General features: G+C 46.6%; 1 protein-coding gene across 3 annotated transcripts in view; it reads right to left on the bottom strand.

The window, feature by feature from the left end:
- The window catches only part of STARD4 (StAR related lipid transfer domain containing 4), a 50,878-nt gene that overhangs the window by 6,662 nt on the left and 22,249 nt on the right, over positions 1-21,967 (bottom strand). For all 3 annotated transcript variants that reach the window (XM_075325015.1, XM_075325016.1, XM_075325017.1), the window contains 3 exons: positions 12,000-12,049; positions 11,759-11,885; positions 8,609-8,723 (listed from right to left, as the gene is read on the bottom strand). In XM_075325015.1, coding sequence (XP_075181130.1) covers positions 8,609-8,723; positions 11,759-11,885; positions 12,000-12,049 — 292 coding nt within the window. The remainder of the gene's footprint in view (positions 1-8,608; positions 8,724-11,758; positions 11,886-11,999; positions 12,050-21,967) is intronic.

Genomic DNA, 21,967 nt, shown 5'->3' with positions numbered 1-21,967 from the left:
GGTTCACACCAGGACAAGGTGAACGGTAAGAATACCAATTTGTCCCAGATTATAAGTAAGGAATATCAAACATCCAATACTCCTTGGCCCTGGATACCAGGGACAAGGTAGGATTGCATATATTATACACAAATTGATACAATTCAAATCAGAGGCACTGTAACATATGTATGGACAAAGCAACCAAATTAAGCCGAAAATACAGGACTTAACTTAATGACTGTAAGGCGGGCTTTGCACACTACGACATCCCAGGTGCGATGTCGGTAGGGTCAAATCGAAAGTGACGCACATCCGGCGTCGCAGTCGATATCGTAGTGTGCAAATCCATTTTGATACGATTAACGAGCGCAAAAGCGTTGTTATCGTATCATCGGTGTAGGGTCCGACATTTCCATAATGCCGGTGCAGCCACAGGTATGATGTAGTTCCTCGTTCCTGCGGCAGCACACATCGCTGTGTGTGAAGCCGCAGGAGCGAGGAACATCTCCTACCTGCGTCCCGGCTGCAATGCGGAAGGACGGAGGTGGGCGGGATGTTTACATCCTGCTCATCTCCGCCCCTCCGCTGCTATTGGCCGCCTGCCGTGTGACGTCGCTGTGACGCCGCACGACCCGCCCCCTTAGGAAGGAGGCGGATCGCCGGCCAGAGTGACGTCGCACGGCAGGTGAGTGCATGTGAAGCCGGCGTAGCGATAATGTTCGCTACGCCAGCAATCACAAGTTATCGCTGCTGCGACGGGGGCGGGGACTATCGCGCTCAACATCGCAGCATCGGCTTGCGATGTCGCAACGTGCAAATTAGCCCTTCAAATAATCCAATTCACTACAATTACACAGAAGATACAAGGCTGCGTAGGTAACATTGGTGAGGTTACAGTCCATTAATTCATCCATATATCGTATTTGTACAGATGTTGCATATCTAGGAGTTTCCTTATGACTGCCGTGGATCATACAATCGGAATTCTCTGTACCACCGCTGATCTTCTTGGGGGCTGTGTCATGGATCTGCATTTTCTTTAATGGCCTCCTGATGAACCATTCACTTGGGGAAACACGTTGAGGCGGAGACATACTTCATCCATCTTAGATGGCTACTGTTCATAATTGGACTTACCTGGAAATGCGACATCTATACAAATACGATATATATGGATGAATTAATGGACTGTAACCTCACCAACGTTACCAACGCAGCCTTGTATCTTCTGTGTAATTGTACTGAATTGGATTATTTTTACAGTCATTAAGTTAAGTCCTGTATTTTCGGGTAATTTGGTCGCTTTGTCCATACATATGTTACAGTGCCTCTAATTTGAATTGTATCAATTTGTGTATATTATATGCAATTCTACCTTGTCCCTGGTATCCAGGGCCAAGGAGTATTGGATGTTTGATATTCCTTACTTATAATCTGGGACAAATTGGTATTCTTACCTTTCACCTTGTCCTGTCCTAGGTGTGATAACCACTTGTTTGCATTTATATTTAATAAATATTTGTACTGGGAAAAATTATTTTGTATGTACTAATACTAAGCCTCCTCAGGTCCATCACAGACTGATGCTGCCCTTGGTGACTGCTGTCTGCCGCGCTCATGATATAAGCTCAGCCCTGCAGACAACAGACACTGAGAGCAGAGGCTGAGACTCAGTGCTGGACCAGGGGAGGGCAAGTAAAGCATGGCTTTTTTTTTTTTTTTTTTTTTACAACAAACTGGACCTGTGGACACAACTGTTCTGAAAACGGAGAACTACCTTAGGACCGTGTAAAGATCTTGGCACACACTGGATTAAAGTAATCTGAACCTGCCAATTTAGGAGGTTCGACCAATCATCTAAAGTGTATGCCTCTTGAGTCCTCATGATGTTGGGGAAAATAATAATGAGACAGTTGGAATGGATCCACTTAATCCATTTCTTCTCAACGAAGATCAAATGAGTTTGGTTGTGGCTTAATCCGCTTTTCCCATATAGAACAGATGAACACTTGGCTAACCCGAGCATTCATATCTATGGAGGAGTCCGATAAGATCGCCATCAGCCCACAGTGCTCTAAGGTGGACGGCCTCCGTGAGATTTCTGGAGGCCAACCGTATAGGGACCACACTTGAATTTACACATCTGGGTTTCTTACACTTAGCCCACTTTCACAGTATAGCCATAATGCAACCATATTTTTATAGGAATAAATACAGCAACTCCAACAAATGTCATCTACAAAATTTATATCAGCATGGAGTCCTATGGTAAACTGGTGACACTAAAATAAAGCCATATAACAATCATTTAACACATTCACAACCGTCCGATTTTGCGCTTTCCAGGTTTTTTTCCGCCTTCCTTCTTCCGAGAGCTGTAACTTTTTTATTTTTCAGTCAATATGATCATGTGAGGGCTTGTTTTTTGCGGAACGAGCTGTACTTTTAAATTATAACATGAGTTTTACCATATAGTGTACTGGAAAAAAGCAAAAAAATTCCAAATGCGGAAAAATTGCAAAGAAAGTGTGATTGCACTATTGTTTTTGAGATATTTAATTCGCTGTGTTCACTATATAGTAAAACTGATGTGTTGGTGTGATATCTCAGGTTGGTACGAGTTCGTAGACACCAAACATGTATAGGTTTACTTTTATCTAAGGGGTTAAAAAAAATATCAGGAGTTTGACCAAAAAAAGCGGCTCAGTGATGGCCTATTTTTTGCGTCTTGGACTAACATTTTTAATGGTACCATATTTGCGCCGATGCTACATTTTGATTGCCAGTTATTGCATTTTGCGCAAAGTCTGTGGCAACCAAAAAACATAACTTTGGTGTTTGGATTTTTTTTGCCACTACACCGTTTACCGATCAGATTCATTGATTTTATATTTTGATAGATTGGGCATTTGTAAACGCGGCGATACTAAATATATGTATATTTTTTATTTTTTTAACCCTTTAATTTTCAATGGGGCAAATGAAGGGTGATTTGAACTTTTATTTTTTTTTAATTCTTCAAAACTTTTTTTAAATCTTTTTTTTATTTTATTAGTCCCCCTAGGGGGCAATAAGGATCAGCAGTCTGATCACTCATTCATTTCTCTCGATCAGAGCAGCACAGGTCAAACCGGGAGAAATGATCATCTCCTGTAACCTGCAGTACTCGGCTGCTTCTTACAGGACCTGAGTCATGTGAGCTACAGGAGCCATCACATGACCCTGTGCTACCATGACAACCATCGGATCCACGTGATCACGTCATGTGACTTTTGGTGGTGGCCTGTGAGTATGCGATTACCACCGTTAAAATGGCGCTGTCACATCTTGACAGCGCAATTCAAGGAGTTAACAGGTATGGGTGGATAGCGATTCCATTCGTACCTGCGAGGCACACATGTTAGCTGTACAAATCAGCTGACATGTGCACGGCTCCCTGCCTGCAGCCCGCAGCAGCAGGTGGGGATGAACACTATGACCGCAGAGATATATTAATATTACTGCCCGTGGTCATTAAGGGGTTGAAGGGAATCTGTCACCAGATTTTTGCTCCCCTATCTGAGAGCAGAATAATGTAGCGACAGAGACCCTGATTGCAGCAATGTGTGCACTTACTGAGCTCCTTGCTGTCATTTTGCTAAAATCAATGTTTTGTCTGCTGCAGATCTAGCAGTTATACAGAGCTCATGAATATGCTGGACTAATTGAAAGCACACTAAGTAGTCCTTTAATAATAATAATCTACTGCTGATTAAACAGTGATTTTATCAAAATTGCATTAATAAGCCCAGTAAGTGACACATCGCAGGAATCAGGATCTCTGCTCCTACATTATGCTGCAATCAAATAAGGTGGAAAAATGCTGGTGATGGATTCCCTTTAATAACAGAGTTAATTTTATCTACAATGTTATTGGTAAGAAACATGCTAGAAATGAGGAAACTTGAGGATCCCATCAGTAGATTATACTATGGTCTAATGTTACAAAACCACATCCACTATGTGATGGAAAATATCAGCAGCAAAAACTACAGTTCCTGGATTTGTGGGAAGTTTTGTCAAATGTGGATTTTGCCATGAATTTACAAAAAATTCCATAATGGCATATTTTTTATATGAAGCCTAGCAGAGCCCATAAACAATAAGTCTAAGGCGGGCTTTGCACATTACGACATCGCAAGCCGATGCTACGATGTCGAGTGCGATAGTCCCCGCCCCCGTCGCAGGTACGATATCTTGTCATAGCTGGCGTAGCGAACATTATCGCTACGCCAGCTTCACATGCACTCACCTGCCCTGCGACTGTCGCTCTGGCCGGCGACCCGCCTTCTTCCTAAGGGGGCAGGTCGTGCGGCGTCATAGCGACGTTACACGGCAGGCGGCCAATAGCAGCGGAGGGGCGGAGATGAGCAGGATGTAAACATCTCGCCCACCTCCTTCCTTCTCATTGCAGCCGGGAGGCAGGTAGGAGATGTTCCTCGCTCTTGCGGCTTTACACACAGCGATGTGTGCTGCCGCTGGAACGAGGAACTACATCGTACCTGTCTCTGCATAATGGAAATGTCGGAGAATACACCGATGATACGATAACAACGCTTTTGCGCTCGTTAATCGTATCATCTAGGATTTACACACTACGATGTCGAAAGTGACGCCGGATGTGCGTCTCTTTCGATTTGACCCCACCGACATCACACATGCGATGTTGCAACGTGCAAAGACGCCCTAAGGCTAGGAACGCACTTTGCGTTTTTACCTGCATTTTAGGTGCTTTTTAGGTTCGTTTTGGGAAGCACCTTTTTCTTGCCATAAGGCATGCGTTTTGATTTACGAGCAAAGTCTATGGAAAAATTGGATTTTCCGACCCCACTTTGCGTTTCTAAACGCTGCGTTTAATTTGCATATTTTGTGGCAAAAACCATGCGTTCAAAGAAGCATCATGTCAATTGTTTTTGCCATTTTGGGTGCATTTTGCTAACATTGAAGTCAATGAGAAATGGCAAAAACCAAGATTCCTTCAAATTCCTGCGTTTTACCTGCTTTTTCAGTGCAGAAAGCATGCTTTTTGATCAATAAAATAATGATTTCATAAGTCCCTTTACACACACACATATTCCGACAATTTAAATTAAGGAAATTAATACTTTATTGCAATTTTTCCATAAAATATCATATTACCGCAATAATTTAATGAACATAATTTAATTTCATGATTTTGTCTATGATTATAGATTTGATTTTTTTTTTACCATTTTTCTTAGATTTTGACTATTTAAACTTTATTAAGCAGTGTCTTTATGTTCAAAACGCAACTATCAGAACGCAGGTGGAAACGCAGCTAAAAAGCGTGAAAACGCATCAAATACGCGGCAAAAACGCAGCGTTTTCAGCGCTAAAATTCAGAAAAAGGCAACTTTGGTCAAATCAATTAAGCCCAAAACATGCGTTCTAAACTGCAAGTAGGTGAACGCAAAGTGCGTTCCTAGCCTAAAGGTTATAAGCCAGGAATCCTGCCATAGGTGTCAGCTGACATACAGATTCAAGGAAAATATATTACTGACTAGAAGGTGGCCCGATTCTACGCATCGGGTATTCTAAAATTTACGTATTGTGTAGTTCATGTATGATTTTTGTTTTATATATATATATATATATATATATATATGTTGTTGTGTGTAGTTACCAAGTGTTTGTGTAGGGCGCTGTACATGTTCTGGGTGTTGTCTGGGTGTGACGGGGGGTGGGAGCGGTGTTGTATGTGTGTTGCGTGTGTTGCGTTGTTTGTGGAGCGCTGTGTGTCTGTAGCGTTGTGTGTGTGTGTGTTGCGCGGTTTGTGTGGGTGTGGTGTGTTTTGGGGGAGGTATGTTTTGTGCAATGTGTGTGTTGTGCGGTATGTGCGTATATTTGTGTGTGCCGCGGTGTTTGTGTGTTGGGTGTTGTGTGTGTGCAGCGTTGTCTGTGTGTGTGGGTGTCTGTGTAGGGCAGTTGTTTGTGGTTCCCAGTGTGTGTGTGTGGTGTGTTGTGCAGTGCGCGCGTGTGTGTGTGTTGGGGGGAGGTGTGCACTTCCCATCGTGCTCCATCCCCCATGCAGCGCACTCCCCATCGTGCTCCATCCCCTATGCTGCGAACCCCCCATCGTGCTCCATCTCCCATGCTGCGCACTCCCAAACGTGCTCCATCCGCCATGCTGCGCACCCCCCATCGTGCTCCATCTCCCATGCTGCGCACTCCCAAACGTGCTCCATCCACCATGCTGCGCACTCCCAAACATGCTCCATCCGCCATGCTGCGCACTACCAAACGTGCTCCATCCGCCATACTCCGCACTCCCCATCGTGCTCCATCCCCCATGCAGCGCACTCCCCATCGTGCTCCATCCCCTATGCTGCGCACCCCCCATCGTGCTCCATCTCCCATGCTGCGCACTCCCAAACGTGCTCCATCCGCCATGCTGCGCACTCCCAAACGTGCTCAATCCGCCATGCTGCACACTCCCAAACGTGGTCCATCCGCCATGCTGCGCACTCCCAAACGTGCTCCATCCGCCATACTCCGCACTCCCCATCGTGCTGAATCCCCCATGCTGCGCACTCCCAAACGTGCTCCATCCGCCATGCTGCGCACTCCCAAACGTGGTCCATCCGCCATGCTGCGCACTCCCAAACGTGGTCCATCCGCCATGCTGCGCACTCCCAAACGTGCTCCATCCGCCATGCTGCGCACTCCCAAACGTGCTCCATCCGCCATGCTGCGCACTCCCAAACGTGCTCCATCCGCCATGCTGCGCACTCCCAAACGTGCTCCATCCGCCATGCTGCGCACTCCCAAACGTGCTCCATCCTCCATGCTGCGCACCCCCCATCGTGCTCCATCCCCCATGCTGCACCAGCATCAGCCTCTCTACCCGCAGCATCAGCCTCTCTGCCCGCAGCATCAGTCTCTCTCCTCCCAGCATCAGCCTCTCTACCCACAGCATCAGCCTCTCTCCTCCCAGCATCAGCCTCTCTGTCCCCAGCATCAGCCTCTCTGTCCCCAGCATCAGCCTCTCTCATCCCAGCATCAGCCTCTCTCCTCCAAGCATCAGCCTCTCTCCTCCAGCATCAGCCTTTTCTGTCCCTAGCATCAGCCTCTCTCCTCCCAGCATCAGCCTCTCTCCTCCCAGCCTAGCCTAGCCTCCCCCAGCATCAGCCTCTCTCCTCCCAGCATCAGCCTCTCTCCTCCCAGCATCAGCCTCTCCCCTCCCAGCATCAGCCTTTTCTGTCCCCAGCATCAGCCTCTCTCCTCCCAGCATACCCCAGCCTCAGCCTCCCCCAGCATCAGCCTCTCTCCTCCCAGCATCAGCCTCTCTCTTCCCAGCATCAGCCTCTCTCCTCCCAGCCTACCCCAGCCTCAGCCTCCCCCAGCATCAGCCTCTCCTCCCAGCATCAGCCTCTCTCCTCCCAGCATCAGCCTCTCTCCTCCCAGCCTACCCCAGCCTCAGTCTCCCCCAGCATCAGCCTCTCTCCTCCCAGCATCAGCCTTTTCGGTCCCCAGCATCAGCCTCTCTCCTCCCAGCCTACCCCAGCCTCAGCCTCCCCCAGCATCAGCCTCTCTTCTCTCAGCCTCCCCATCCCAGCCTTCCCCAGGATCAGCCTCTCTCCTCCCAGCCTCCTCCAGCACGCCGTGCTCCTCTGCCGACATTCACACACCCGATCGCATACACTCACACACACCCGATCGCATACACTCACACACACCCGATCGCATACACTCACACACACCCGATCGCATACACTCACACACACCCGATCGCATACACTCACGCACACACACATTGACGATATTGCACATACGCGCTCACACTCACAACATCCGGAGATACCACATGCTTCTGGCCATGTGATCCTCCGGCAGGTCCTGGAAGCTCACAGCACAGTATCGCCGCCGAGAAGCAAGCGATATCCCAGGATGTTGTGAGTATGTGGATGCGATGTGATGTGTGTGTGAGGTGTGTGTGAGAGTGAGTGTGATCTGATGTGTGTGTGTGTGTGTGTGTGCTGTTATGTGTGTGCGTGTGTGTATGTTCCGCCGCTGCAGGACCTTGATGCGCTGGTAACTATGCTACCATGGTTACCAGCGTATCTCGTCCCCCGCTCGCACGGGAGCCCACACCAGCATACGGCGGCCAGCCCCAGCAATGCGAGGGTATGTGTCGGCTGGTTTGGCGGCGTACGCTTATGTGGCTCCCGGGGGTACAGTACTCACCTGGGAGTCGTGGCTCCATGACCGTGTCGGTTCGGGGAATGCGGGGGATGGGGGGCGGAGCCAGAGCTAGCGTGCATTGCGTGAGGGGGGCGGGGCGTGGCCGAGCTGCCAATGCCTGCAGGGGGTGCCGGGGCGAGAGGCCAATCTGTGGGGGGGCGGAGCCTGGGCGAGCGGCCGGCCAATCCGTGTGGGGGCGCAGCCTGAGCGAGCGGCCAATCCGTGCGGGGGGGCGGGGCCATGGCGAGCCCAGCGGCCAATCAGCTTTGTGTCACCGTAAGGACACAATTTTGGAGCAAGACAGACAGACAGACAGACAGAATAAGGCAATTATATATATAGATTAAAATAAAAGCATTGAGAATGTAAAACACTGAGATCATACCGCAAGTTAAAAGGCCATCTTCATATGTTGTGGTGGAGGAGAAGTCTATAAACTCTCGTGGCGAGATAATGTTCAAAAGTTGTCCAGCGGTCGTGTAGCGCATCACGCAGCAACCCTAGTGTGCAAAAAGAAGTAGTAGAGTATAAGTCTATGTCCGCACGCTGCACTCTGGTTTGACAACAAAAATGCACCCTCTGGCAGACTTTTAACAAATGTAAACACTGCTCGGTGAACCTCTGAGGTCAGTGCTGCGACACAGGCAATAGTGCGGGGCCTGCAGCTGTAACGTCAGAGCTTCACCCGAGTTCATTCTCATCACGCGGCTCTGTGTCGTGGCCTGATTTGCGGTCACAGATGAAGGACTCACCTGTGACCGCAAATCACCTGAGTGACGTCCCGCTGATCACGCGGCTCACTTCAGTCACGCGGGCGACTTGCTGTCACAATGGAGGACTCCAGCTGTGGCCGCGGGTAACCTGAGTGACATCATCGCTGATAGCGCGACTCACTTCAGTTGCTGCGTGGAGCTCAAAGGGAGCGGTCGTGCTCTATGGCCGCTCACTGTGAGCTTCCGAAACATCGTGGGACCTTGTGTGAATTACGTCGGACTTGGAGGGGAGTTGGGGGTTAATAAAGTGGTGAAAGAGGGTGAATTTTTTATCTTTTATTCCAATTAAAGGATTTTTTGGGTGTATGCCTTTATTTACTTTCACTTACAGATTAATCATGGGGGGGGATCTCATAAACGCCTGCCATGATTAATGTAGGACTTAGTAGCAGCTATGGGCTGCCTTTAACTTCTTATTACCCAGATTGCCACAGCACCAGGGTAATCGGAAAGAACCAAGTAAGGTCGCAGGACTGTTGCATCTAATGGATGAGGCAATTCCAGGCGGCTGCTGGTTGATATTTTTAGGCTTGGGGGCAGCATAAAAACGATAGTCCTCCCCAGTCTGAGAATACCAGCCCTCAGCTGTGTGGCTTTATTTTGGCTGGGTATCAAAATTGGGGGGGACCGCACGTCGTGTTTTTTTTTTAATTATATATTTATTTATTGTACAGAACGATAGAGACCCGCCCACCGGTGGCTATGATTGGCTGCAGTCTGACAGCTGTCACTCAGCGTGGGTGCATGTCTACAACCAATCATAGGTGCCAGTGGGCGGGGGAATCAGTGAATATGAGATGAGCCTAAACAGTGACAGGCACTTTTAGAAGCAGGAGAGGCCACGGGAGCAGTGTGACAACTGCGCTGCGTCGGTGATCGGTGAGTATGAAGGTATGAAGGGGAGAGGGGGAGCCCAACAGAGAGAGAGAGAGAGAGAGACCGACAGAGACCGAGACTGACCTACATTTTTGTTGACAAGAACGGATCCAAAATGCAACCAAAATGCAGTGCAAACGCACAGCTAAGCATTTTGGTTGCATTTTAACACACCTCATTCATTTCAATAGGTGGAAAATGCAACAAAACTGCAATGAAAAAGTCACATGCTGCTTTTTTTACGCAACGATATTTACAAAATATTTGTCAAACAAAACGCTGCCGAAAAAAAAACAATGTGCGGTGGAAATTTTGATTTATCGTAAACTTTGCGGGGTCGATTGTATAATGCTTATGCTAATTCTAACAGTGGGAGGGGATAAGTATGAATACCCCCCAGATATTATCTGATCCTCAGCTGCAGTCACTCAAGAACTGCTGATTTTATAAACTTTACGTTCTTGGATTTCAAAACCTAAACATCCGAGCTGACCACTATAGGTATGGAGAGAATCAGCCTAATAGTGCCAGTATAGCACTGGCTTTAAGTGGGCTTTACACACTGCGATCTCGCTAGCGAGATCGCAAGCGATCGTACCCGCCCCCGTCGGTTGTGCGACACAGGCAAATCTCTGCCCATCGCGCACAACCTCGCATACCCCCGTCACACAGATTTACCTGTCCTGCGACGTCGCACTGGCCGGCGAACCGCCTCCTTTCTAAGGGGGCGGGTCGTGCGGCGTCACTGCGACGTCACACGGCAGGCGGCCAATAGAAGCGGAGGGGCGGAGATGAGCGGGGGGTAAACATCCCGCCCACCTCCTTCCTTCCGCATTGGCAGTGGAGGCAGGTAAGTAGATGTTCGTTGCTCCTGCGGTGTCACACATAGTGATGTGTGCTGCCGCAGGAACGAGGAATAACATCGCTAACATGCAGAGAACGATTTTTTGTTTCAGGACGACCTCTCCGCGGCAAACGATTTTTCCCGTTTTTGCAATTGTTTAAGATCGCTCGAACGTGTCACACACTGCGATATCGTTAATGACGCCGGATGTGCGTCACTAACGGCGTGACCCCAGCGATAATTCATTAACGATATCGCAGCGTGTAAAGCCCGCTTTAGGTTATATAGGTAAATCCTGGTGATTGAAGCACTTTAATTAAAGGGGTTATCCACTACATTAAGGCTATGTGCGCATGTTGCATCCTGCCGTGACAAATATTCTGTAGTGTTTTGTCACTACATGTGTGTTTCAAAACGCAGCCAAAAAGCTGCGTTTTGGATGCTTTGCGATTGCAGAATGGATGCAGAATTCATGCGCTCTAGATGCTTGCTCTGCCATAGACAGAATGGGAAAGCTTCCAAACGCACAAAAGAATTGACATGTTGCTTTTTAGAACGCAGAGATTTTTTCAAACATTTGGCATCCAAAACGCTGCGTTCTATAACGCAACATACGCATGGAATTTCCTAAATTCTCATTGACTTTGCTGGAGACGCAGAACGCATGTGTTTACTCTGCAGTTTAAAACGCTGCTTAAACGCATGAAAAAAACGCAACGTGCGCACACAGCCTGATACTGATGATATATCCCTAGGATAGGTCATCCATATCAGATTGGTGGGAATCCAGGCCCTGACACCGCCCCGGATCGGCTATTACTGTAAACAGTATATGGAGTGGAACAGTAGAACAGGTCCATACACTGTTTAGTTTCCATTGCCAAGATCTTCAGCTCTGCTCTTATTCTGTGAGCTGGTGCAACGTTTCGGACCTCCACTGATCTGATATTGGTGAGCTATCACAAAAATAGGTCCTCATTGTAAGTAGTGGTCCCTTTACTGCATTTCCTCAGACATATGTTGTCAACAGCAGACGGTATACCTGTTCAAGATCCTTGATGATATCCATTGTGGTCATTAGGCTGTCCCATTGTAGCCTGTACGGTCCTGGTCGGATATAGTCAACAATTCTGTTTGTGACATCTTTCACGACTCCCTCAACTTTGTAGCTGTAACAAAAGCAATTCAGATATGAAAGAAGGCTCAGCATTTTACTTCTCAATTGATGAAATATCCTACATTGCACATAGTACATATACTTAACATTTTTCTTAGACACTTACAGGCAGCCACCAAATTCTTCAGAAGGTTTACGCCAGACTGTTACATCACTCTAGAAAACATAGAAGTAAGGTCATTAGTGTGAGCTCAAATAAGGTAACATGGGGATAACACAATGCAATGGAACAGACGGAGCTGTTATCAAAATGAGTACACAAGTACACAAAGGAATATGGTACTGGAAACATACAGTATGCATACCACCCTGATAGATATGCTATATATATTTTTATATATATATATATATATATATATATATATATATATATATATGTAGCATATCATATCCACAGCAGTTGTGCACATTTAATTTACTGTTCCTCCTCACTGTGCCCCAGTGACTGAAGCAAGGTCCATAAGGACATGGTTTGGGAGATAGTATGATAGATCTCAACCCCACTGAAAGCCTTTGGGATGGACTGGATTGGAAATCATGAGCCAGACCTTCTCATTCAACACCAGTGTCTCATCTCACAAATGCTCTTGAGAATCAATGGGCAAAAAAATTCATATACACACCAAATCTTGTGGAAAGCCTTCTGGAAGCTAATTTAGTTGAATAGGGGGCACAAACTCCATATTAAAGTGTATGTCATTTCAGTAGTAAGACTCTAAAAGGCCATTTACACGCTGCGACATCGCTAACCATATATCGTTGGGGTCACGGTGTTTGTGACGCACATCCGGCGTCGTTAGCGACATCGCAGTGTGTAACACCTATGAGCGACTTTAAACGATCGCAAAAGAGGCAAAAATCATTGGTCTGTGATACGTTGTTCATTTACCAAAAATCGTTGTCTGGTCAGTAGCAAGGTTGTTTGTCGTTCCTGTGGCCGCCCGCAATGAGGAAGGAAGGAGGTGTACGGGATGTTCGTTCCGCTCATCTCTGCCCCTCCACTTATATTGGATGGCTGCCGTGTGACGTCGCTGTGACGCCGCACGAACCGCCCCTTTAGAAAGGAGGCGGTTCGCCGGCCACAGCGACGTTGCAGGGAAGGTAAGTACTTGTGACGAGTGTAAGCGATTTTATGCCCCACGGGCAGCGATTTGCCCGTGACGCACAACAGACGGGGGCGGGTACGCTCGCTAGCGATCTCGCTAGCGAGATCGCAGCGTGTAAAGCACCCTTAACTCTGGCACACGAAGAGTCTTACTACTAAGTTATTTTTACTCTAGAGCACCCACTTTCAGGTGGTCGAGCCAGAGTTTATTCTTTCTTTTGGACTATCTGTCATTTCAAAAAAGACTGACTGCACTCACCGAGCTGACGTGTGAACAGGTGCATAACTGAACATGATATAAAATACAAAAAAACACAGTTTGCACTCTGATAATGCTAAAGTATGGAAACCATGAACGTGTGAACATGGACCTGCATTACTGCTAAGGAAAATCCAAGAAAAATGATATATTTAGCATATATAAATGGCCATTTGTATATCTGCCCAGTTGCCCCTTCCTTGCCGTGAAGGGGCAACTGGGCAGATATACAAATGGCCATTTATATATGCTAAATATCTCATTTTTCTTGGATTTTCCTTAGCAGTAATGCAGGTCCATGTTCACACGTTCATGGTTTCCATACTTTAGCATTATCAGAGTGCAAACTGTCTTTTTTGTTCTTTTTTTGTATCTGTCATTTCAGGCATCTTTTCAGAATCAGCTTTCATGTGTACATGAGGGGGAATAAGTCTATCTCTGGTCTTCATATGATGTTGAACAGTTTTTCACATTGCAAACTGTATCTTCAATTTTCAGTCCTCTCTGATGTGGCTAGGCTAGCCGCTATGATGTCTCCTATACACAGTAATCACAGACAGGAGGAATACAGACAGAGCACCAGCAGCATGGGAGACATCATATACTGCAGGACTAGGTATCTAAATCATCCGTGCTCTATCCGTGTGCTGTCCGGTCTGTGTATCATCTATGCTCTATCCGTGTCCTGTCCGGCCTGTGTATCATCTATGCTCTATCCGTGTGCTGTCCGGCCTGTGTATCATCTATGCTCGATCCGTGTGCTGTCCGTCCTGTGTATCATCTCTGTTCTATCCGTGTGCTGTCCGGCCTGTGTATCATCTCTGTTCTATCCGTGTGCTGTCCGGCCTGTGTATCATCTCTGTTCTATCCGTGTGCTGTCCGGCCTGTGTATCATCTCTGTTCTATCCGTGTGCTGTCCGGCCTGTGTATCATCTATGCTCGATCCATGTGCTGTCCGGCCTGTGTATCATCTCTGTTCTATCCGTGTCCTGTCCGGCCTGTGTATCATCTATGCTCTATCCGTGTGCTGTCCGGTCTGTGTATCATCTATGCTCGATCCGTGTGCTGTCCGTCCTGTGTATCATCTCTGTTCTATCCGTGTGCTGTCCGTCCTGTGTATCATCTATGTTCTATCCGTGTGCTGTCCGGCCTGTGTATCATCTATGCTCGATCCGTGTGCTGTCCGTCCTGTGTATCATCTCTGTTCTATCCGTGTGCTGTCCGTCCTGTGTATCATCTATGTTCTATCCGTGTGCTGTCCGGCCTGTGTATCATCTCTGTTCTATCCGTGTGCTGTCCGTCCTGTGTATCATCTCTGTTCTATCCGTGTGCTGTCCGGCCTGTGTATCATCTCTGTTCTATCCGTGTGCTGTCCGGCCTGTGTATCATCTATGCTCTATCCGTGTGCTGTCCGGCCTGTGTATCATCTATGCTCGATCCATGTGCTGTCCGGCCTGTGTAGCATCTATGCTCTATCCGTGTCCTGTCCGGCCTGTGTATCATCTATGCTCTGTGTGCTGTCCGGCCTGTGTATCATGTATACTCTATACGTGTGCTGTCCAGCCTGTGTATCATCTATGCTCTATACGTGTGCTGTCCGGCCTGTGTATCATCTATGCTCTATCCGTGTGCTGTCCGGCCTGTGTATCATCTATGCTCTATACGTGTGCTGTCCCGCCTGTGTATCATCTATGCTCTATCCGTGTCCTGTCCGGCCTGTATAATATCTATGCTCTATCCGTGTGCTGTCTGTCCTGTGTATCATCTCTGCTATATCCATGTGCTGTCCGGCCTGTGCATCATCTATGCTCTATCCGTGTGCTGTCCGGCCTGTGCATCATCTATGCTCTATCTGTGTGCTGTCCGGCCTGAGTATCATCTCTGTTCAATCCGTGTGCTGTCCGGCCTGTGTATCACTCTGCCCCCCTCCCATAAAGCATAATAAGAGGTGTAATCTGCACGGTGAGCAGTATATCAAGGCAGAGTTGAGCTCAAAAATTCCAGGAGAGTATGTAAAAATAGGGCAAAAATAAATTTAAGGAGTCAGTGATTTTTTCAAAGTTGAAGAAATGTATACAAATTATTTTGACTGTAATTATCATCATTTTATAGCTTACAGCGAATGTGGCTGATGTCTTCATAACATAATTGTGAGCTATGGATCACATAATCATACTTATTTTTTATGGCTTTCCCACTCGACTGTACAAAATATTGTCAGTCGGTGATTTTTTGATAAGCTGTCCGGAAAAAAAAAATAATAAATCAAGTGGGCAACCCTGGTTGAGATGTATTTTATGAGTGGATGACAAGTTCAGGAGGACATAGGGAGGAGAGGAGGCTCATAAGTGGAGAAGGAGGCAGGTTTCTATGCAGAGATATATTATAATGTGTTTTATATTTGCCTGTTTAATTGATTTATGTGATGTTTATTGAAATGCCTATGGATATTGAACTGGATGTCATAAAAGGTGTAATGTGTATGTGTCCAAGTACTTTTCCCCATATCATGTACAGTATATTAGATGCCGAATTACCTAATAATGAAGATTAAAAATAGAAGCACGCACACAAGTGATGTACAATGTCTTCACATCTTCACCAGTGAGGTATTGCAGATTACAGCTAGGAAATTGTATGATACTTAGGACTCCGAGTAGATGATTAACCAGTATCCTACGATCAACCACACTATAACCTATTCCATTATCAGGGAGAGGTTATTAACCCATGGACAATTCTCATTGCAATTTCATCTTATTCGTTCCTTTCTTCCAAGAGCCATGACTTTTGTTCTATTTCCTATAACATTGCCTTATGAGGGCTTGTTTTTTTTCATACAATGTACTGGACAATGAGAAACATTCCCAATAAAATGAATGTAGAGTAATGAGATAAAATGGTGAAAAAAAATAATAATTTTGGGGGGGAGGGGGGGGGTTGTTACTTTTAGTTTTCAATGTAAGGTAAAAATGACCTGTCAGAGGGACTCTGCAGGTCAGTACAATTACAGTAATAACATTTGTATAGATCTAACAAATATTTTAGTGGTTTGGTGAAAAAAACAATGATTCAAAAAAATGTTCATATTTTATAAATTTAAACATTTTTTTCTTTAGGCTAGGTTCACATTTCAGTTAAATTGTATCAGTCACAATCCGCGGCTCTGGTAAACAACGGAATTCGTTTAACGGATTCCGTTGTGTCCCATAGACTTGTATTAGTGGCGGATTGCAACTGATGACCTTGCGTTGCATCCGCTGCGCCGCGGTCCATCGTTTCTGCACTGACCGCCGGGCGGAAACAACGCAGAATGTAACGTTTTTTGGGCCGTCAAAATTAAAGCACCGAGCAGGAATTCGTCGAAATCCGTCAAGCTTGTAATGTTTGTCTATGGTGCTGGATTCCGTCATGCTCTAATTTGGCACACCCACTGGGCTGTCCCAAAAACAAACGGATCATGACTGATCCGTGAAAAAACGGACGCACAGCGGATCTAACGGTCGCGACCGATCAGTTTTTTCACAGGATTCCTGTGAAAGGAATCCTGTGAAAAACACATCTGTTGCGTCAGTTCACATCTAAAAAACAACTGATCTGTCGCTGACGGATTTAAAACAACGGAATGTGAACCTAGCCTTAGGCGGGCTTTGCACATTACGACGTCGCAAGCCGATGCTGCGATGTCGAGTGCGATAGTCCCCGCCCCCGTCGCAGGTACAATATCTTGTGAAAGCTGGCGTAGCGAAAACTATCGCTACGCCAGCTTCACATGCACTTACCTGCCCTGCGACCGTCGCTCTGGCCGGCGACCCGCCTCCTTCCTAAGGGGGCGGGTCGTGCGGCGTCATAGCGACGTCACACGGCAGGCGGCCAATAGCGGTGGAGGGGGGAGATGAGCAGGATGTAAATATCCCGCCCACCTCCTTCCTTCCGTATAGCCGCCGGCGGCAGGTAAGGAGATGTTCCTCGCTCCTGCGGCTTCACACACAGCGATGTGTGCTGCCACAAGAACGAGGAACAACATCGTACCTGTCACGGCACGGCATTATGGAAATGTCGGAGAATACACCGATGATACGATAACGACGCTTTTGCGCTCGCTCATCGTATCATCTAGGATTTACACAATACGATGTCGAAAGTGACGCCGGAAGTGCGTCACTTTCGATTTGACCCCACCGACATCGCACGTGCGATGTTGCAATGTGCAAAGCCGTCCTTAGTCTCCAGGAAACTTGAACTTTAAAGCAGTTGTCCGGTGTAAATCCACAGGGCTGCAGTCAGTCTCTATGTCACTCTGTGTGACTGCAGACTTGTGACTCCTCACATCGCTCGTGGAGGAATCTGCGGAGTCAGAGCCAGGAACGGTGATCACGTGGCCACATGTATGTGATATACAGACTCCCGACCAGAATCCAACTACACTGTTTCCAGCCTTGGGCAATACACTTGCATTTGGTGAGGTTGTACTGCTCTAGTCGGATTCTGGCTGGGAGTCTCCACATCACATACTCGCAGACAGATGCCGCTGACACCGGAGAATCCTCACAGTGCGCAGTGCACGCAATGTGAGGAGTCACAAGTCTGCAGTAACAGAATAACACATAGAGTGACTGCAGACTTGTCATTTTAGACCAGACAGCCATTTTAACCACTTTTTCTATACACTAATACTACAGTATTGCATTCCCTAGCAAAAATCCCACCGTTGTATGAAACACAGTCTGTGACTGATCACAGAAGTAGCAAGAATACAACGACGGGGGCATTCTGTAGTCACTTGGCTGCTCAGACAATCAATCAGCATCCTGCCATGGGCTCCCAAATCAGGATGGCATTCCTTAGAGGATTTGTCAACAGATCTAACAATAGAATCTGCATACTGGTATATAGCGGAATAGATCACTTAGCCCTGGTGTACTTACTTTGTAAACAAATCCCAGAATGACCCCATAATCATTTCCGAATGTTCAGAATTTTATGAGTCCAGGTTTATTTAGACTGTCTCCACACATCTAGCTTGATTGACAAGCTCTTTGCACTGTTCTCCTGCTGCTGCCACTGAAATGTTGCACATGCTCAGTAGAAGCTGTAGTCGGCTTAAGGGAACACTACAATATAAACAACCCATCTGCCATCAGGACTATCACTACAACAGCTACTAACACAATCAGGATCCAAGCTGCCCAGTGGTAACTGCATACGTGTACATTACATCTATAGTAGAAAGTGGTAGATTTCCCCAGACTCCAGGAAGGTCTTCGCTGTCAATCACAGTGCTGGGGGCGGGAGGGAGGAGATGAATATTGGTGAAACACAAGCCCGCTCAACCACTAGCTAATATGGCTAACATCTTACAGGATTACACATTTTTTGGAAATGAAGGGAGCCAGGAAACCCTGCAACAGTCTATGCGAGTATTGTTTAATGGACTTGATAGTGTGGTGCCCTTAACAGACCTGGCTATTCTGGTATTAGGTCTGATTTAATGTCGCTCTCAGAGATAGGCAATAGCATGTAAAGGGATTGTGCAGAACTTTTACAGTGAGAGGTCATCGATAGCTGATGGGTGGGGCTGAGACACCCGGTACCCCTGCCGATCAGCTGGGCCCAGTGTGATGGCAGCCAGATGTGTTGAGTGGCGGACTTGCACAGAACAGGCTCATCAACTGCATAGTGGCTGTGGCCATATACTATACATCTGACACCTGCTGGTTCAAATACGTGTGGAACTGAAGTACCCCGCAGCAGCCACTATTGCATTGAGTTATACTGCTCCACAACTCAGCACGTTTGGCCGCTGTCGGCACCAGCAACAGCTGATAGGACATCATCCATAAGGATTTAAACAGAAGCAATCAGAGCTAGCTCTGGTTGCTGCTATTAGTGGCGAATGCTGGTTGTATAACACAACCAGCACCCGCTATTGTGGAGCAAGCTCAGTTTCTGAACCCGCTCCATACACCGACACCACATACACAGTGATATGAAAAAGTTTGTGCACCCCTATTAATATTAACCTTTTTTCTTTATAACAATTTGGGTTTTTGCAACAGCTATTTCAGTTTCATATATCTAATAACTGATGGACTGAGTAATATTTCTGGATTGAAATGAGGTTAATTGTACTAACAGAAAATGTGCAATCCGCATTTAAACAAAATTTGACCGGTGCAAAAGTATGGGCACCCTTATCAATTTCTTGATTTGAACACTCCTAACTACTTTTTACTGACTTACTAAAGCAATAAATTGGTTTTGTAACCTCATTGAGCTTTGAACTTCATAGGCAGGTGTATCCAATCATGAGAAAAGGTATTTAAGGTGGCCACTTGCAAGTTCTTCTCCTATTTGAATCTCCTATGAAGAGTGGCATCATGGGCTCCTCAAAACAACTCTCAAATAATCTGAAAACAAAGATTATTCAACATAGTTGTTCAGGGGAAGGATACAAAAAGTTGTCTCAGAGATTTAAACTGTCAGTTTCCACTGTGAGGAACATAGTAAGGAAATAGAAGAACACAGGTACAGTTCTTGTTAAGCCCAGAAGTGGCAGGCCAAGAAAAATATCAGAAAGGCAGAGAAGAATGGTGAGAACAGTCAAGGACAATCCACAGACCACCTCCAAAGACCTACAGCATCATCTTGCTGCAGATAGTGTCAATGTGCATCGGTCAACAATACAGCGCATGTTGCACAAGGAGAAGCTGTATGGGAGAGTGATGCGAAAGAAGCCGTTTCTGCAAGCACGCCACAAACAGAGTCGCCTGAGGTATGCAAAAGCACATTTGGACAAGCCAGTTACATTTTGGAAGAAGGTCCTGTGGACTGATGAAACAAAGATTGAGTTGTTTGGTAATACAAAAAAGCGTTATGCATGGAGGCAAAAAAACACGGCATTCCAAGAAAAGCACTTGCTACCCACAGTAAAATTTGGTGGAGGTTCCATCATGCTTTGGGGCTGTGTGGCCAATGCCGGCACCGGGAATCTTGTTAAAGTTGAGGTCGCATGGATTCAACTCAGTATCAGCAGATTCTTGACAATAACGTGCAAGAATCAGTGACGAAGTTGAAGTTACGCAGGGGATGGATATTTCAGCAAGACAATGATCCAAAACACCGCTCCAAATCTACTCAGGCATTCATGCAGAGGAACAATTACAATGTTCTGGAATGGCCATCCCAGTCCCCAGACCTGAATATCATTGAACATCTGTGGGATGATTTGAAGCGTGCTGTCCATGCTCGGCGACCATCAAACTTAACTGAACTGGAATTGTTTTGTAAACAGGAATGGTCAAATATACCTTCATCCAGGATACAGGAACTCATTAAAAGCTACAGGAAGCGACTAGAGGCTGTTATTTTTGCAAAAGGAGGATCTACAAAATATCAATGTCACTTTTATGTTGCGGTGCCCATACTTTTGCACCGGTCAAATTTTGTTTAAATGCGGATTGCACATTTTCTGTTAGTACAATAAAGCTCATTTCAATCCAGAAATATTACTCAGTCCATCAGTTATTAGATATATGAAACTGAAATAGCTGGTGCAAAGAAGGGAATTTTGTTTACTTACCGTAAATTCCTTTTCTTCTAGCTCCAATTGGGAGACCCAGACCATTGACCATTGGGTGTATATAGCTATGCCTCCGGAGGCCACACAATGTATTACACTAAAAGTGTAACGCCCCTCCCCTTCTGCCTATACACCCCCCGTGCTCACGGGCTCCTCAGTTTTGGTGCAAAAGCAAGAAGGAGGAAAAAATTATAAATTGGTTTAAAGAAAATTCAATCCGAAGGAATATCGGAGAACTGAAACCATTCAACATGAACAACATGTGTACACAAAAAACAGGGGCGGGTGCTGGGTCTCCCAATTGGAGCTAGAAGAAAAGGAATTTACGGTAAGTAAACAAAATTCCCTTCTTCTTTGTCGCTCCATTGGGAGACCCAGACCATTGGGACGTCCAAAAGCAGTCCCAGGGTGGGTAAATAATACCTCATAATAGAGCCGTAAACGGCTCCGTCCTACAGGTGGGCAACCGCCGCCTGAAGGACTCGCCTACCTAGGCTGGCATCTGCCGAAGCATAGGTATGCACCTGATAGTGTTTCGTGAAAGTGTGCAGGCTCGACCAGGTAGCCGCCTGACACACCTGCTGAGCCGTAGCCTGGTGCCTCAAGGCCCAGGACGCTCCCACGGCCCTGGTAGAATGGGCCTTCAGCCCTGAGGGAACCGGAAGCCCCGAGGAACGATAAGCCTCGAGAATTGGTTCTTTGATCCACCGAGCCAGGGTTGATCTGGAAGCTTGTGTCCCTTTACGCTGGCCAGCGACAAGGACAAAGAGTGCATCCGAGCGGCGCAGGGGCGCCGTACGAGAAATGTAGAATCTGAGTGCTCTCACCAGATCTAACAAGTGCAAATCCTTTTCACATTGGTGAACTGGATGAGGACAAAGAAGGGAATTTTGTTACTTACCGTAAATTCCTTTTCTTCTAGCTCTTATTGGGAGACCCAGACGATTGGGTGTATAGCACTGCCTCCGGAGGCCACACAAAGCAATTACACTAAAAAGTGTAAGGCCCCTCCCCTTCTGGCTATACACCCCCAGTGGGATCACTGGCTCACCAGTTTTAGTGCAAAAGCAAGAAGGAGGAAAGCCAATAACTGGTTTAAACAAATTCTCTCCGAGTAACATCGGAGAA

Source organism: Anomaloglossus baeobatrachus, chromosome 1 (assembly GCF_048569485.1).
Source record: "Anomaloglossus baeobatrachus isolate aAnoBae1 chromosome 1, aAnoBae1.hap1, whole genome shotgun sequence".
NCBI lineage: Eukaryota > Metazoa > Chordata > Amphibia > Anura > Aromobatidae > Anomaloglossus > Anomaloglossus baeobatrachus.
Note: the sequence above shows the minus strand (reverse complement) of the source record. Positions and strands in the feature narration are given on the sequence as shown.